The sequence below is a fragment of the Protopterus annectens genome, chromosome 2.part2, assembly GCF_019279795.1.
Source record: "Protopterus annectens isolate FY-2018-M chromosome 2.part2, PAN1.0, whole genome shotgun sequence".
Lineage (NCBI taxonomy): Eukaryota > Metazoa > Chordata > Ceratodontiformes > Protopteridae > Protopterus > Protopterus annectens.
Window position 1 is genome coordinate 157,361,106 of NC_056730.1, and position 18,775 is coordinate 157,379,880.

General features: G+C 42.7%; 1 protein-coding gene across 1 annotated transcript in view; it reads left to right on the plus strand.

The window, feature by feature from the left end:
- The window catches only part of IPO11 (importin 11), a gene marked incomplete in the record, with an annotated part of 3,749,854 nt that overhangs the window by 1,771,081 nt on the left and 1,959,998 nt on the right, over positions 1 to 18,775 (plus strand). The window contains 1 exon segment of the mRNA XM_044063824.1: positions 14,676 to 14,792. Coding sequence (XP_043919759.1) covers positions 14,676 to 14,792 — 117 coding nt within the window.

The window sequence follows — 18,775 nt, forward strand, 5'->3', positions numbered from 1 at the left end:
AAAGGAATGACTAAAGCAAGTGGGTTCATGTGTTGCCATAAGGAGACATACTTGGATATGCTTATGTGATTTTGTGGAGCCCTTTAAGTCTTTGTTCATCAGTGTTCCTTTTGATGGCATGTCCTTGTTTGGTCCTAAAGTTAGACACATTGACCAGGTGTGAGAAAGATGGGAAAATCCTCTCTGCTGTGGGCCTATGTTATTCCACACCTCAGAGATCCTTTTCAAGGAGTCAGTGCAGCAGTGGGAAAATGTGGTTCTGGAAATCCCAAGGGTCTTCTCAAGATACATGTGGTGGCAGTTCCCCCAGTGGCAGAGGGGGGAACCTCTAATGGAAGACACCACCCTCACAGCAGAGGTGGCCCACAAAACCAGTAGTACAGAGATTCCTTTTCTGGTAAACCATTTCAGGGCTCCTGAAAAAGAGGCCTGATTGTCTTCATCTGTAGACAGTTGGGTGTTGATGGTCCCTGCATCAGAGAGCCTGGTTACAGATAACTTCCGATACATGAGTACAGAGGATAATATCCATATGCTATCATTTTCCCTTCCTCTGTCCACTTGCAGAAAAATACCAGATTTCCACCCAGTCAGAGGGAACAAGCAGCGTTACAAATACAAAAGCTGCTAGAAATAGTCATCCATGAGGTCCAATCAGACGAGAGAATCGGAATTCACTCGGGGTTCTTTTTAGTGCCAAAAAAGAACAGGGGATTGGAGACCGATTATGGATCTTGGCAATTTAAACAAATCAGTTCAGTGAACCAAATTCCATATGGTCACGGTTAGTCCCTTCTTCCTTTTTTGGAAAAGGGTAACTGGATGTGCTCAATAGACCTCCAGGTTGTGTAGTACCACATAAAGATGGGACAGGTAGTCCAGAAAGTTCTTACATTTCTGGCTGGGAGCCAGTCACTTCCAATTCAGAGTACTACCCTTTGGCCACACCACAGCCTCCAGGGTGTTCACCAAGTGCATGGCAGCAGTAGTAGTTCACTTGAGACTGCAGTGATTCCAGGTGTGTCCATATTTGGACAAATGGCTCAACACTGCTATGACCAGGCATTGACTGTTAGAGGCAAAAGAAAAAGTTCTTCAATTTCTCTGGCCATAACTATAAATTATTAAAAATTTTACCTCGAGCCAATGCAAACACTGGATTTCAAAGAGGCTTTTTCAGACACAAGGACCACAATAGCCTCCCTAACCCCACAAAGACTGGAAATGGTCTAATTTCAAGTCATTAAAATAATCAGCAGCAACAAAGTATTAGCAAGATTAGATCTGATATTGTTAATCCTCGTTCATTCCTTACACATGGGGATCGGTTCCGAGCTCGGAACCAAGCCAGCCATTTTCCAAGCTCGCGTCAGCTTCATACTCTTGAGCTAAACTCTTGCCCACAATCCCCCTCTCCCTGTTACCCCAGATTTTGTTTGCCGCGTTGCCATTCGGTCGTGTCAAGCTACTTCTCTTGAGCTAAGTACATTCAGTTGTTTAATAGTTTTACAGATTACTGTTCTGTCAGGAAAGTTCATATTTTATTGTCTTTTACCCTGTCGCATGTGTAGCGTTCATAATTTCTTCAGGTTTTTCTGCTTCTTTCTTTACCATTTTTACCGCAAGGTATTTTCTCTTTACCGTCATTGATGATCCTTTTCCCTTTTCTCTCATACCTTCGGGTAATCATTTGTACCATTGCTGTTACCTTCTCTATTAATTAATTTGCTGTCATGGCAGATAAGAAAGGTAGTCCGGGGTTTAAGCGGTGTGCTGATTGTGGACACAAACTGCCTACTTCTGATGCACACTCTTTGTGTGTGTATTGTTTGGGAGCTTCCCATTTGTATGTTGACTCACCCTGTACTATTTGTGAGAACTTTTCTAATAGAACCTTGTTGGAAAGGAAAAACAAGCTGTTACTGAAGGGACTTCTAAAATCTCCCTTTTCAGAGGCTATTTCTGGGTTGGAGGCCTCAACCCCTCCTAGAGCCCATAAGAAAACTTTGGATTTTCCTACTAAGGCTAAACTCCCGCCAACCAAAACCTAAAAATTCTAAAGTTTTGGCTCCAGAGCTCTCTGTCAGACCCAGTGCTTTCAGTGCCTAGACATTCGGCACCGAGGCCTTCGGCTCCATTAGTGATTTCAGCTCCGTCTTCTCCTGCAGCCTTCTATATATCGGCACCGAGGGGCTCCTCGGTGCCGACCATTACCACTGTATCTGCACTGACCGTTCATTCAGCGCAGACCTTGACAGTGTTGGCTCCGAGGTCTTCCTCAGAACCGACGTCTTTATTGTTGACTCCAGTTTTGTCGGTTCCAGCTTCGGCACCAACCACTTCGGCACCAATCCCTGTGTTGGTGCACACCATGACCTCGGCACTGATGACTTCTTCGGTGCAGACAACAGTAGTCCAGTCTCTCTTGGTACTGTTGTCCTCTGTGTGGTCAGATGAGATGGGCACCGAGTCTGCCTCTTCTGTGGACAGACCTGTTTCTCCCTCAGTCTCCGTGAAGTCCACTAGAAGCCTTTCCGAACATGGTGTCTTGTCGACCAGGTACTCTTGGCCAGAGTTATCCCACCCTTCAGGAACTATCCTTCATGGGAGGTGATCACCCATCTCCAAAGACTCCTCCTTATTCTCCTCCTTCATTGCCTTTGAAGTCCATGGATATAGCACAGTCTTCCCCTTCTGCAGTTCCCTTTATGGATTTCACCAAGGAACCGCAGTTGCCTTCGTGGCAGGAAAGTTTTACTACGACCCAGGATGTCAGTTGTGAAATGCATAGTTTGCTGCTACACAGCCATCCGGGGACTCCGGTTCGGCAGGCTGAGCCACTTAGGGGAGGGGTGACCCTTGTCCTAGACATGCACTCCTCTTTGGGTGGACCAGCCTTCCAAATGATGGGAGAAGGCTTTCACTGCTGCTGGCGATTCCGGACTGTCTGTACCTCCGCCCTCCTCTTGTACACTGGTTTCACAAGTCTCACCTAGCGTACACCGGGTGCAGGGGCCGCAGGACATATTCCCTCAAGAATCCCCTTTTCTGCTGTCTTCTCCAGCTTCTCCCGCTGAGGAGGTCCACCGGAAAATTTGTGTAAGAGGAAGCACATGGACTCCACAGAGGAGTCCCTTACCGAAGACACAGATTTTGATGAGGGGGAAGGATCCCCTCGGTCACCCTCTGAGGTATCCTTTGGTGATACCCTCGAAATCCTGAAGCAGAGGTGACTGGCAGTCCTCTAATCCAACCTCTGAGGAATCTGTGTTCCTGCAGGCCTTTTGTGCCTGGCCCCCTATCTCCTGGGTTACACCACCTGTCGATGAACTTGTCTGGCTCATCGTGCAGCATGCTTGGAAGGCTCCTGATACCGTCGAAGCTATTCCCCGGAGGCCAGATAAGATCTTGTCCCCTCCTGTTTCGGATCCCCATTGGTCCAAAGGTCTTCCTTTGGATGCTTTGGTGGTGGCGGCCGCAACAAAAAAGGATCTGGCAGAAGAAGAAAGCCAAACTGACCATCCGCCTAACAAAGAGTCCTGGGCCCTGGACAGGATAGGGAAGCGCACCTTTGCTTCAGCGACCTTTGCCATCAGGTCCCTGAATTATATGGCACATTTTACCAGGTTTCAGAGGGATCTGGTTTCTGAGCTCTCTGAAACCTTGGCCGTGTCTGATGAGGTCCGTGACAAAGTGGTCTCTCAGATGGCCACCATTGATTCTATATCTAACTCCTCTATGTGATTGATATCTCACGCATCAGAAGGAGCAGCTAGAGCAGTGGGTTTAGCTGCGGTCTTGAGATGACATGCCTGGATGCGCTTGAGCAACTTCGCAGAACCCATGTCTTCTTTTCTTAATGTCCCCATTGAGGCCTCCTCGTTGTTTGGGCCCAAAGTTAAAAGCACACTGGCCAGATGTGAACAGGACGGTAAGAACCTTTCTGCCGTTGGTGTCCGTTATTCTTCCCCTCAACGTGCTTTCTCCCAAAACCAAAAGAGTAGGAAAATATGGTTCAAGAAATCTCAGGGTCCTTTCCATGACACACAGGCTGAGTTCTCCCCCAGAGGCAGAGGGGGAGACTCACAGGGAAGACTCTCCTTTCGGGGCAGAAGGGGTCTGCGTAACTAGGGTTCCAGGGATTCTTTCCCTGGTCAATCCTACCAGTGCTCCTGAAGAGCGGCCCAACTTCTTTCCTCTGCAGGTGGTTGGGGATGTTTCTCCTTGTACCCTTCTGTCTGGCTAACCATCACCACCGATTCTTGGGTACAAAGGATTATAACCAGAGGTTATCATATCCCCTTCGATCTTTGTCCCGTCCCTTCAAAAAACCTTCCTGACGTTCCACCTAGTCAAAGGGAAGAAGCAACACTAGAGATAGAAAAGCTGGTAAGAAAAAGGGTCATCCAAATAGTCCCTCCAGACCAGATAGGATCCGGATTCTACTCAAGACTATTTTTGGTGCCATAGAAAACCGGCGACTGGAGACCAATTTTGGATCTCAGTGTATTGAACAAGTTTGTGAGAGTACAAAAATTCCGGATGGTCACAATACAGTCTATCCTCCCGCTTTTGGAAAAAGACAATTGAATGTGCTCTATAGATCTTCAAGATGTGTACTACCACATAAAGGTGGACAGGCCATCAAGAAGATTTCTGCGCTTCCGTGCGGGAGCCAGTCACTACCAGTTCAGAGTACTGCCCTTCAGACTCTATACAGCCCCCAGTGTGTTCACAAAGTGCATGGCAGTTGTCACAGCTCACTTGCGACTTCATGGATTCCAGGTGTTTCCATACCTGGACGACTGGCTCATTTGTGCCCCCACCAGACATCTACTGGAAAAAGCCCTGGCATACTCTCTCCTCGCTGCTCAAAGGCTAGGCCTAACCATAAACTGGCAAAAATCCAATCTCACCCCATCTCAATCAACAGAATTCATAGGGGTTATCTTGGACACAAAAAAACTGCAGAGCTTCTATTCGAGAGCACAGAATTCTAAGGATAAAACAACTACTTCTTCCAATCCTTTCAAAGGAAAAATCCACGGCTCACTCGGTTCTACAGCTGTTGGGTTCCATGGCAGCCTCAATCACCATTGTTCCCCTGGCCAGGTTTCACATGAGGCTTCTACAATAGCTACTGCTTACCCAATGGTATCCTTTTCAGCATCCTCTTTCAGCCATGATTCACGTAACCCACAGGTGCAAACAGGATTTAAATTGGTGGATGACACACATTCTCTCACAATGGTCTCGCCCCTTCTCTCCCCATCAACCCAAGGCCACAGTGACCACGGATGCCTCCCTGATGGGGTGGGGGGGGGGGCTATGTCAGGGACAGACAGTCCAAGGCACTTGGTCCGAACCGGAGGCCCATCTGCATATAAATGTTCTAGAGCTGATGGAGGTGCTTCTGGCGTTGCAAGCATTCCATCCCCTGCTGCCGTCTGGGACAATTGCGATTCAATCAGACAACATGGCGGTGGTCTGGTACATCAACAAGCAAGGTGGAACCAAATCTTACCCCCTTTGTCGAAAGGCCATGAGGATATGGCAATGGGCGATGGCTACCAACCATTTTCTTCTAGCAATGCACATTCCTGGAAGTTCGAACGTGATAGCAGGAAGACTCAGCAGGTGCATTCTTCAACCTCACAAGTGGTCCCTGAATCCCTTGATAGCGGCGGAGATCTTCCACCGCTGGGGCCGTCATTGCTGCAACCTCTTTGCATCCCTGACCAACTACAAATGCAGCAAATACTTCGCCCTGATTCCCCCTCCGGGACAGTCACCCAGGGATGCTCTAGTCCACGATTGGCCCTCGGGTCATCTTACGCATTTCCACCCTTTCCCCTCATTCCCCAGTTTCTGAAGAAAGCCCGTCGGTTGAAGAGCAAGGTGATCCTCATAGCACCATATTGGCCTCGACAGATTTGGTTCCCCTGCCTTTGGCCTCACCTACTAGATCGACCATGGATTCTCCATCCAACCCCGGAGTTGATCTCACATCCACAGAACCTGATTCATCCCAACTTGAACAGCCTGAAGCTCATGGTTTGGCTACTCCTATTCCCTTGATTGCCAGGTAGAATGATCTTTCTTTACCAGTGCGTGATATTCTCATTGCTTCTCATAAGTCTTCTACTAAAATTGCTTATCTGAGCAAGTGGAAAAGATTTACCTTTTGGCTGAAAGATAAACAAGTCGACCCCTTTTCAGCACCAGTGTCGATAATACTAGACTGTCTGGCCGACCTGTTTCAATCGGATCTGTCGGCATCTACCATTAGAGTTCATTTGGCTGCAATTTCTAATTTTCATGAGGGTGTCCAAGATTCCTCTCTTATGTCCCATAAATTGTGCAAGACCTTCATAAAAGGTGTGAATTATATGAAGCCACCTTTTAGAGAACCTGTTCAACCATGGGATTTATCATGAGTTCTACAAGCTCTGACAATGTCACCTTTCGAACCAACCTCTTCTTGCGACCTCAAGTATTTGCCATGGAAAACCTTGTTTTTGGTCGCCATTACTTCTGCCAGACGTATTTCTGAGCTTCAAAGTTTATGTATCAATAGTCCATACTTGATTTTTCATAGAAATAGAGTGTTTCTGAGAACTAATCCGTCATTTCTGCCTAAAGTTATCTCTGAAATATCCATTAATCAAGCCATTGAATTGCCAGTTTTCTTTCCCAATTAAACAGAGGAGAGTATTGCCTACATACCCTAGATATACACAAGCAAATCCGTTTTTACTTAAACGGGACTAAACCTTTTCATAAATCTGACCAGTTATTTTTGGCCTTTTCTGTACCTAGATTAGGATCTGCTGTTGCTAAGGTCACATTAGCCAGATGGTTGAAGGACTGTGTGACCTTTATTTATACACAACATAATATCTCGTTGCCTACTACCATGAAAGCTCATTCAACAAGGTCGGTGGCAACTTCTGCTGCCTTCTATGCCAGAGCTTCTTTACATAACATCTGTGCAGCTGCAACTTGGGCTACACCTCATACCTTCTTCAATCATTACACACTGGATTTGGCCTCCAGGGGAAGAGCATCTTTTGGTTCTATGGTGCTCAGGAATGTCCTTCCATGATAGCCTCCCAGGAATAGAGGTAGCTGGGGACTCTGTCCCATGCGTAAGGAATGAATGAGGATTAACAATATCAGATAAAGAAGTTATATCTTACCATAACGTTCCATCTGTATTATTGATCCTCGTTCAGTCATTACGACCCTCCCTTCTTCCCCCTCCTGTGGTTTCTAGTGGATCTCACCATCCGGTTCTCTTAGGTTATTTGACCAGAGGTAGCCTCTACCGTCTTTGACTTGCAAACTCAATCTGAGATAACAGGGAGAGGGGGATTTTGGGTAAGAGTTTAGCTCAAGAGTTTGAAGCTGATGTGAGCTTGGAAAATGGCCGGCTCAGTTCCTAGCTCGGAACCGATACCCATGCATAATGACTGATCGAGGATCAACAATACTGATGGAACGTTATGGTAAAACATAACTTCTTTTTCTTCAGGTATTGGGATCCATGGCAGTGTCTGTAACACTCATCCCCTTGGCCAGATTTCACATGAGGATTTTACAACGGCTGCTTGCAACACAATGGTCCATGCTTTATCAACCATTGTCAATGCCAATTGCAATCACCTGTGTATGCAAATGAGATCTCGCATGGTGGGTTCAGTTGGATTGAATTTTACAGGGCCTTCCATTCTTTCCCCATCAGCCCAAGGCTACAGTCACCACGGACTCTTTCCATTTAGGGTGCTGGGGGGCATCGTCTTGGGAGGATGGTTCAAGGCACTTTGTCCCCAGTAATGGCCAATTTGCACATCAACATCCTAGAGATGAGAGCAGAGCTTTTAGCATTGCAGGCCTTCCAGGATGCTCTCCCCTTGGGAACTATTGCATTTCAAATGGACAAACGCGTACATCAACAAACAAAGAGGAACAAGATCCTAACCATTGTGTTGAGAAGCTTTCAGAGTGTGGCAGTAGGTAATGTTATCCAACCATTTTCTCATAGCAACTCACATTCTGGGAAAGACCAATGTGATGGCAGACAAACTGAGCAGGTGCATACTTTTCCCTCATGAGTGGTCCCTCATTTAAAAAGTGTTGGAAAGGATATTACTAAGATGGGGTCAGCCGTGCTGTGACCTATTTGCCCCTCCCCTAAATAACAAAAGCAGCAACTATTTTGCTCTTATCCCCCCACAGGGGGAGTTACCGAGGGATGCTGCTCTTCATGGTTGCCCCCCCCCCCCCGGTCTCCTTTTTGCCTTTCCTCCAGTACTATTAAGTTCCTACAGAAAGCAATTAGGTTGAAGAGTACAGTTATCCTTGTTGCACCTTATTGGCCTTGATAAATTTGGTTCCCCTTCCTTTGGCCTCACCTAATTCGACATCCTTAAATTCTGGATCCAAGTCCATATCTCCTGTGCCACCCGACAGGCATGGTTCATCGGGAATTACAAATTTCAAGCTGACAACTTGGCTTCTGCAGTTCTGTTAGTTACCAGACAACCTATGCTCTCTTCCCCTGTCCGACACATACTGTTGTTTTCTCATAAACCTTCTACTCAAAAACCTTACTTTAGTAAATGGAAGAGATTTGCACATTGGGCACTCCAGAATAACATTAAACCTTTTAGGCTCCGATTCATGATATTCTTAAGTTTTTAGCTACGCTTTTCAATGACTGGGTTTTGGCTTCCATGATCAGAGTCCAATTAGCAGTTATATCCAACTTTCACATTGGCTTTCAAGACTCCTCATTTGCTTCTCACAAACTTTGTGTCGCTTGTTCATCTCTAGTACAAATAATGAGAAGGCTTGATTTCGCTTAGATGCTTTTAATATTAATATAGATATATATATATATATATATATATATATATATATATATATATATATACACACACACACACAAACACATCAGGATGGTTAGCAGTGCATTGCTAAACATGAATGAACTAGTTAACAGAGCTTACATACATACATGTTCACATCTCAACAGCTAACTACAAAATGGCAGTCTGACTTGCACGTGCTCAGTATTTATACACATGTGCAAACCCTTGGATAGCTTCTTAAAGATATATATACACACTCATTGATCTACTTCCTCCCTCTTAAAATGATTGCTCTTTACGCAAAACAATGTTAGAGCAAGACATGCATTACTGCATACATTGCAAACGAAACACAATGTTCATGTCCAAGTTGCTTCATATCTACTGCAAGGTTTAGAGATTCAACCATATTTCTTAACATAATGGTTGGGACTAAATTGAGCAACAGGGACAGTCTGGTGCACAACTTGGGTCTGGAATTTCTGGATTCATCACGGGAACAGGAATGTCCTCTGGAACTTCTTGAATTGGAACATCGGACAACTCACTCTGAGATAGTCTTTCTCACAGGCTATTTGCTGTGGTATAGGCTCAGACACTGGTCTCAAATGTTTCAGATTCTGCCTGAAGATTGCTCCTTCTGATTCTTTAGTGTTTGATTTCAGCTCTCGACCAATATGCTTCACGACACCAATTCGATCATAATATTTGAACATTTGCATCCTTACCACCTCTTCCCCTCGTAATGGATTGCATGGTTTACTGGTCTTATCATAGTAAGACTTCTGGGATAGGCGTTTCTTTAACAGATCGGCTTTTACTGATCTGTTATTCTTGACACATGGAACCAACAATTGACTACTGATTGGTAATGTGGTTCTGGTTTGTCTAGACAGAAGTTTCTGAGAAGGTGAACTAAGATGTTTGTCACGAGTAACATTTCTGAGATTTAAGAGATTTAGGAAAACGTCACTATTGTCTCACTTTGACTTCTCAAGTAACTGCTTTGCACTTTGAACTGCACATTCTGCCAAACCATTTGACTGCGGATACTCTGGACTACTTGTGACATGAGTGAAATCCCATTCTTCAACAAATATTTTGAACTGTTGGCTTGTAAACTGTGTGCCATTGTCAGAAATAGCTTTGTGTGGAGATCCATGTACAGCAAAGTGATGCTTCATCTTGGTAATGACTGTACTAGATCCTAGGTTAGGAAGTAAGTCAATCTTGAACCAATTGGAGTAAGAGACTGCTTACACCAAGTAATGTTGACTATTCCACTCGAAAATGTCTGAGGCTACTGTCGACCAAGGTAGTTCTGGAATCTGGTTAAGCTGAAGTGTTTCTTACTGTTGATTTGGCTTTGTACTATTACACACAGAACAAGATAAAAGTGCTGTCTCAATGTCTTGTGATGTAGAAGGCAAAGTACATGTCCTCTCAGCCTTCTTTTGGTAGATTTGGTTCCTGGGTGACCACGATGCAAATTAGTAATATACTCTGGTTGCAAGGACTTTGGAACAATTACTTGTGGACCTTTCATAATGATACCTTTGTCAGACAAAATCTCATCTCTTTAAGGAAAATAAGGTTGCACTTGTTGAGGTAAACTAGATTGCTTTGATAGCCATCCTTGATAAAGTGGTTGAGCCTTTGTAAAACTGGATCCATAGCTTTGTGTTCTCTCACCTCATCAAGACATGTGAAAGAAAAATTACTCCCTTCCATGGCTTCAGAATCATCAATCGAGTGAGAACCTGAGTTTTCAATTTGTTCACTGGTATTTATGGGTGATTTGGATAATGTATCACCAAGATAAGGAAGTTTACCTTTCTTGTAGACAGGATTGAAGTTTTACTTTTGCATTCTCAGCATCATATGTTGCAGACGGGCTGGATCTGAATGCATTGGCTTTCTCAAGATTGTGACTAATGGCTGGTTATCTGTTTTGATATGGATAGGTCTACCATAAACATAATCATGGAACTTCGAATATGCAAACACAATTGCCAAAAGCTCTTTCTCAGTCTGGGCATACTGCATCTCAGTTTGTGTAGGAGTTCTCGATGCATAGGCAACAGGTTGATCCTCTTGTAGAATGACTGCACCAAGACCAAATTTCAAAGCATCACAGGAAATGTAACTGGTTTGCAAACATCATAGTATCTAAGTGTTGGAGGGCTAGCAATTATCTGTTGCAGGACATCAAATGCTCTTTGTTGTTGCTCTAACCAAGAACTGAGTGGTGCTGTAAGTTGGTTCAAGTCTAGAATGAACTTGCCTAGGTAGTTGACCATGCCAAGAAAACATTGCAGGCGCTAGTACGTTGTCTGGAGCTGGCATCTCGAGAATGGCTGTTTGCTTTGAAGTGTCTTGTCGTAAGCCTGTACTTGTAAATAACTGACCAACATAAGAAACTTCATGTAGCCTGAATTTGCATTTCTTTGGGTTGAACTTAGATTCACATAACGTGCCATTTCTAGAACTTTTCTGAGGTTTCTGCCATGTTCTGCTTCATCATGACCTCCTACCAGTATGTGGTCTACTATGACAGCACAAGGATACCCAGAAAAAACTTTCTGTATTGCACGCTGAAAGACTTCACTTGCAGAATTTATCCCAAGTGGCATTTTCAAAAATCTGTACCTGCCAAATACAGTACTGGAAAGTAGTGAGCAATGAAGATTTTCTGTCAAGCTGAATTTGCCAAAATTAACTCTTCACATCTAAGAAAAAATAACGGCATTTGGCACTGAGGCTGCAACTTCAACTATGCACATTGGATGATGAGGTCTTTTTAATGCTTTGTTTAAATTTCATGGGTCAATACATATTCTTATGTCATCTGAGCTTTTCTTATGAGCTACTGCCATGGAAGATACCCATTCAGTTGGAACATCAACTGAACAAATTACACCTTGTCATACCATTTTATCTAACTGTGCCTTGACTCTGCCCTGCATGGCTATTGGAACTTTCCGTGCTGGCTTGACAAGTGGAATGACTTCTGGGTCTAACTTCATGGAGTACACAACTGGAAGTTTGCCTTGTTTTGTCTTGGAAAAGATCAGTATTGAGAGAAAAATGTGTTAGGTAAAATTAGAGTAGTGGTCTATTAAATTCCTTATTAAATGAAAGCAGTCCCATTTTCAGAGTTTTTGAGCTCTAATAATGACTGGACATGCCTCTTGACCACATAAAATAACAAGTCGTAGCTTCTTACAGCTGAATAACATGAAAGCACAACTAATTTCTTCACTTCCATAACCAACAACTTTCGCACACCTTGCCAAATCAAGTCTTTCACCTTTACACACACTAGCAAATGTTTCAGGAATTCGGACCAGTTGGTTTCTCGCATACCAGACTGGGAAAATCTAAAGTGACCTTAGCCAGATAGCTCACTGATTGTGTATGTCCTTGTCAACCCTTGCAAGCCCATTCAACCAGGGCCGTAGCAACATCAGCTGTATTCCAGTCTAGAGCTTCCATGGATATTTGTGCAGTGGCAAATTGGACTACTCCCCATACCTATATTACTCATTCCAAATTGGTTCTGGTCTCCAGCAGTAGAGCATCATTCAGCTCAGTGATGGTTAGGAACATCCTTAAGTCCACCCAGGATATAAGGTAGCTGGGCACTCTGTCCCACAGGTTGAGGATAGAATGAAAATTGACAACATCAGGTAAAGAAGTTATGTACTTATTATAACTTTCCATCTGTGTTGTCCATTTTCATTCATCCTCATCTCCCCACCATCCGACTCCCTATCCTTGATTTCTGGAAAAAATGGGTGATAGATGGATTATTACCTTTTTTTGGTATAATTTTGCAGTTCCAGATGTAGTCTCCATGAAAGCATTTGTCTGTTCCTGTCAGCAAACTTGGGCTGAGGTAATTTGAAATGGGTGCATTGTAGGTAAGGGAACAGCTCGAGTGCGTTTGGTTCTTACGAGCTATTGTAGCGGCAGAGTTGGTTCAGAAGATGGGAACTGAAACTATTGGTTGAGGAAGAATGAAAATGGGCAACACAGATGGAATATTATGTTGAGTACATAACATTTTACTGAATATAACTACACAGTAATAGTAATTGTGGAATCTTGGATCATGTTAGCACTACAGATTCCAAATTGCACAAAATATGAATGGCTCAGACAGAACTCCAGGAGTGTGGGAGTAACATTATGGATTCATAATAATGTTCCATCTTCACATATGAAGTCAGTTAATGAGATGGAATGTACAATTATTCAGGTTTTAAATAAATCCTTAAGCATTGATCTGATGTTGTTAATCTTCTTTCCATTCATCACTGATGGGGTTCGGTTCCAAGCCCTCGGAACCAAATCGGCCTTTTACCAAGCTGGCGCCGGCCAAAAACTCTTGAGCTAAGCTTCTACCCAGAATGCCCTTCTCCCTGTTACCTCAGATCTCGTTTGCCACATAGCTGTAAAGCCGCGTTTCAGCCAAGCTCTCAGCTAAGTGGAAGCTTATTTGATATTTTGTGTGAAAAACTTGATATTTCTTCCTTTAGTGAGTGAGTAGTCTTTCTAGTGTTTTTTCTACCGTCAGACGTTGATCTTTTCTTCTTGTTCTACCCGTGGTAAACTTTCAAGTACCATTGTTGGTACGGCCCTCTCTGTCCTTACCCTTGTGGTATTCCTTCAATACATAGCTGGTATTTCTCTTTCCTTTCCTAGCCTTTCGGTGTTTTTTCAGTAGGAAGTTTCTGTTTTTATATACACACACACACACACACATATATATATATATATATATATATATATATATATATATATATATATATAAATCGATATATATATATATATATATATATATATATATATATCGATATAGCTATATGACTGTGTGTTTTATTTTAACTGTGTTTGACTTACTAGAACAGACTTGTTACATTTTGTCTTTAAAGTGTTTGCCAGTGGTGTCTCTCTGTCAAAATGTCGGATAAGAAAGGTACCTCTGGGGTGTAAGCATTGTACTTCATGTAATGGGAAGTTACCTAATAGTGATTCTGATGATGATTGTGTATATTGTTTAGGGGTGCACCATCTTTCGGTGCAACCTCCCTGTGACATTTGTCAGAGTTTCAGTCAATGCAATGAATGAATGTAAGAATAAACTGATACTGAAAAAGTTTCCCTTTTCAGAGGCCATTTCTGCAATGGAGAAGTTGTACACAGTACTATTTTACCTTATTCCTCATGTACTGTGTCTGATGTCCCCATATGATGATCACGTAACATTAATCAAGTGACAGTAATGGCCATTTGCTTTCACACATAAATTGCAGCCCCCTTTTCCTACTCATTTTTGACCACATTTTCATTTTCAGCTGTAATCAAGTGAAAGGAATTTTCTGCATAGTACTGTACCCAGGTTTTTTTCTCTTTCTCAAACACTCACACATATCACTTAATTGTATTTCAGTTAAAAACAATTCTGTGAATTCTGCTTACATACTCGACTGTTCATACCGTAGGTACCCCAAGCTAGAGCTCAATTAGAAATGTGCGTGCCTCCATTTGTAACAGAGAATGCCTTGTTAAATCTATTTCTTCAGATGTGGTTGGAAATTATTTTTAAAATAGAATAGTTAATGTGGTAAAGGACGGCATTTAGTATTTTGAAATAACAGGTACGTTTGCTTGTGAAATTAGTGTTTTTTGCTGGAATAAAGTTAACTGTTGTGTTTTTAAAGGCCTATTTTGTGTTATGGGCATGTTTTTGGAATGTCAGGTGTGAAATTTCCTAATCATTTGTTGTTTGACTTTTAGTATCTGGAATCCATCTTCAGTCTGCTCTTCCAGCTGTTACAGCAAGTTATGGAATGTGACACGAAGATGCATGTTCTGCATGTTATCTCATGCGTCATTGAGAGGGTTAATATGCAGGTAAAGTTGACTTTATTTTAGGTAAATTAGTCCTAGATCATACTTTGTAATACATGCATTCCTCTGTCGCATCATTTGAATTTTAAAGCATTGTTGTTTGTTCCTTTCCCCGTCTCCAGCTGCCGTGTTTGTCATCTTTGTTGCATCTTAGTTATACACTTAATGCTTCAGCATTAACACTCTCTTCCCCTACTCATCACCATTTTGTCATCTTTCTACAGCCACTTTAATTTATTCCTTACTTCAGCCATCATTTTGCTTCCCATATTACATTTTTTCTTGTTTTCTATTTAAAAATAGTTTGTGAATATCAGGTAATGTGGATTCTTACTTGCTTTTTGTGCATCTGATTGCATTTTAAAAATTGTAGTATTTCTTTTTTTAGCTGGTTTGCCTTTGTAGATGGCCACCTTTGAAGTAAAAATAAAACGTGGACCCCCAGCTAAACCTGGAATATTCAGGAACTATTTTAAGGCTATAGCCTCCTGCTGTTAAGTAAGAACCTGACAAAATTTCAAGACCCATAAACCCTGAGAACACTGCTGCCTATGCAGAACTGTTCACAGAAACCCTGTGCAAATATGTTAATAGCTGCATAGAGGCAACTGTACCCACCAGGAAGAAGTACAGAACTAACTCAAAAAACAAGCCACCCGTGTTGAATCACAAAATCAATAAGCTGTATAACAGGAGGAAGAAAATCATGGCAAAAATTAAGAGTTGCAGCATCCAGCAGGATAAAAACACTCTCATCAAACTAAACAACTGAGATGACAGTCTACCAAAGCCACATTTGAGGGAAGTTTGGCCTCACAGGCCAAGGACAACCACAGAGCATTCTTTAGCTATGTCCGTAACCTCAAAGGCAGTACAGAATTGTGTGCAGAGCCCATTGTAAATGGAGCCACCTATTCTGAGCCAAAAGACATAGCAAACCTCTTGGCTAATAAATTCAACTCCAAATTTGCCCCTGTCCCCCTCAACCTTCCCTCAGGAAATATTAAATGCAACTCCAGGTCCTTAATGCTCTCTCTAAGACCAGTAATACTGCTACAGTGTGTCCAGATATATCCCAGGATTTCTTCTAAGTAGCATGAAACATGACCTATCAGGGCCTCTGGAATTACTGTTTATCTGTAGCCTCCAAACAGGTTTTGTGCCAAATGAATGGAGAAAGGCAACAGTCATCCTTCTGCTCAAAGGTGGGCCATCTACAGACCCTGGCAACTACAGTCCCATAAGGCTCACATGTCATCTATATGTAAAGCCACAGAAAGAATTATCATGTAGATGATCAGTAGAAATACAGAAAACCTCCAGACACTATACCCAACTCAGTTTGGTTTCGTCAAGGGCAGATCATGCCTACTCAACCTGGTGGACTTCTTTGAGAAGGTCACCAAAGCAATGGATGTGGTCAGAATTGTTCACACAGCCTACCTTGACCTGACCCAAGGCATTTGATACAATTCCCCACTTGAGCATTTTTGACAAACTCAAAAGGTTAAGTACAAACCCGTATGTCACCCGGTGGATAGCCATCTGGCTCACAGATAGGACCCAAGAAGTTAGAATTGGGGAGTCCACCTCTACAAAGTAGCCAGTCATAAGTGGAATCCCCTCAGAGATCAGTCCTTGGACCGCTCCTTTTTGGCATTTACTTCTCAGACGTCAAGGCCAATGTCAGTGGTCTCTGGCTGACTAAATTTGCAGATGATTGCAAATTAGGAGCTGTCCTTGAATCTCACACTGACTCAAATGTTCTCCAGGAGGGGCTGACACAGACAAAAAACTGGTGTCAGAGCCATGGACTAAAACTAAATGCCATGCCAAGAAGTGCATAATAGTATCCTTTGGAAAGTCATTCATCCCTGGTAACCAACATGTTGACAACACACCACTTGGAGTATGTTCAGTAGACAGAGACTTAGGGAAACACACAGATAGTAATCTAGCCTTTGCTCATCATGTGTCTCCATTGATGAGGAAATCAAATCAAGTTGTGCAGCTTATAAACAAAGGTATGGCATCTAAGTCCAAGGAAGTCATTGTTCCACTGTATTTGGCATTTGTCAGTCCTGTCATTGAGTACAGTGCCCCCTTTGGTATGTACCTAACCAGGCATATCCAACAATTGAAATGTCCACAGAGGTTTCTCACTAAAAGAATACAGGATGTAAGTAAAATATCCTATGCAGACCGCCTCAAGGCGCTATCCCTGTATTCGGTCTCCTACAGGCTTTTGAGAGGAGATCTATGGCTGGCATACAGGGCATTGTGAGACCCCACTCTGATGGGCTTCCTGCATTTCCACAAAATAAACAGCACCAGAATTACCTGTTCCAAAGACTTGAACCTTGCCTGTGATATAAATAGGACCTGCTGGAGAGATGGGTATGTATCCCAGAGACTACCGCATATGTGGAACAGGCTCCCCATCCATGTGAAGCAGAGTTTCTTGCTAACCCAATTCAAGTACAGATTGGTCAATTGGATGGGAAACCAGAAAATCATCCCTGGTTTGGCACCTGTCTCTCTACTGGACACAGGTAACCTGTAAATAATTAATTTCCCAGGTCCATGCTTACACTTATCAAGGGTATCAGAATTTGTCAGAGATTTGGGATGCATGGCTAGTCTTAAAAAGGCCCTTGTGATTGTTAGCCTAGTAAACACCTATAAACCTACTGTTACAGTCCTGTGAAGGAGTATTGTGGTGTCTTTTTTTTTTTTTTAAACCGGGAAAAGCCGAAAGACACAAACAAACAAACCAGTTAGTGTATAAGAGTGACATTTCTATACCATTTGCAGCATTTACATATACAAGATGTAGATGCTGGTCCTGTTAACAATCTGTTATAGTTCATGAACAGTCAGGCCATTTTCATTCTCATAGATTCTCATGAATTGGGGGCTGATTGCAGGAGACTGTCACTCGTAGCCATCACTGTATTTTTTTGTATTTCAACCTAATTCCTCCATTGGAGGCCGATATGTATGCTTGTTAAGGGATCTCTTTGCCTTCCCCTCAGAATGTGCACATTCATGCATACTTCTCATGAATGCTATGTGGACAAAGCTTGACAATGCCTGGTGTATGTCTCAGGCCAATACACTGCGTAGCAAAAGTTTTCTTTCTCCAGTAGTAGTCAGTACTGCAGTAGGCCAGACTACTATCCCTCCCACGTATAATCGAGTTGGCATAGATACATCACTCCCACCCTGTGTTTTTGGATCCCCCACTGCCTGGGTCATTAGTCATTTCTTAGTTGTATTGATCACAGTCTTGGCTTCATCCCTGTGTGTCCTAAAGTCAGCTGTATTTTATGAAAACCTATTAATTTGTCAGGTTACAACTTGTTTTGTACTTATTTCATGGAAACATTGTTTTTAAATGTAAAGTTTTCTCCTCTTTCCCCACTGTCGCTTGACCTGGTGTTTGTTTATATAAGTTAGGAATGTGTGATGAGGCAGCCCCCCAACTATGCCCTGGCAGAATTTGTTTTTGTGGAAGAAAACTTAAAAACTTGCCATTTTGAGGAGTTGTGGCCAGACAAAATGTAATTAAGGCAATGTATTTTATTTGTTTAAGGCTTGATCATTTATGATGAGATGCATCTGTCCCCTTCCCTAACCCTTACCTTCAAACACTTGAACAAACACACAAACTGTCAATGCCAAAACATTAATAAAAAACACAAAACTTTCTGCATTGCTCACTACTTTATTTACCTTACTGTTGATAAAGCAGAATCCAATAATTTCTCCACTTAGCAAAAGCTTCACTTGATAAAATATCCCCATCACAATACATGTTCAATAATAAACAGCAACTGCATTAATGGTTTTAGAACTGGAAGGTTAGAATTGCCATATAGGCTGCTGTTTAATTGTGGTGAATGTTAGGACCACCATATCAGTAAAACATTTTTGCCAATCCATGTCATAGAGGGGATCTTAAATCCTCGTTTCTCACTTGACTC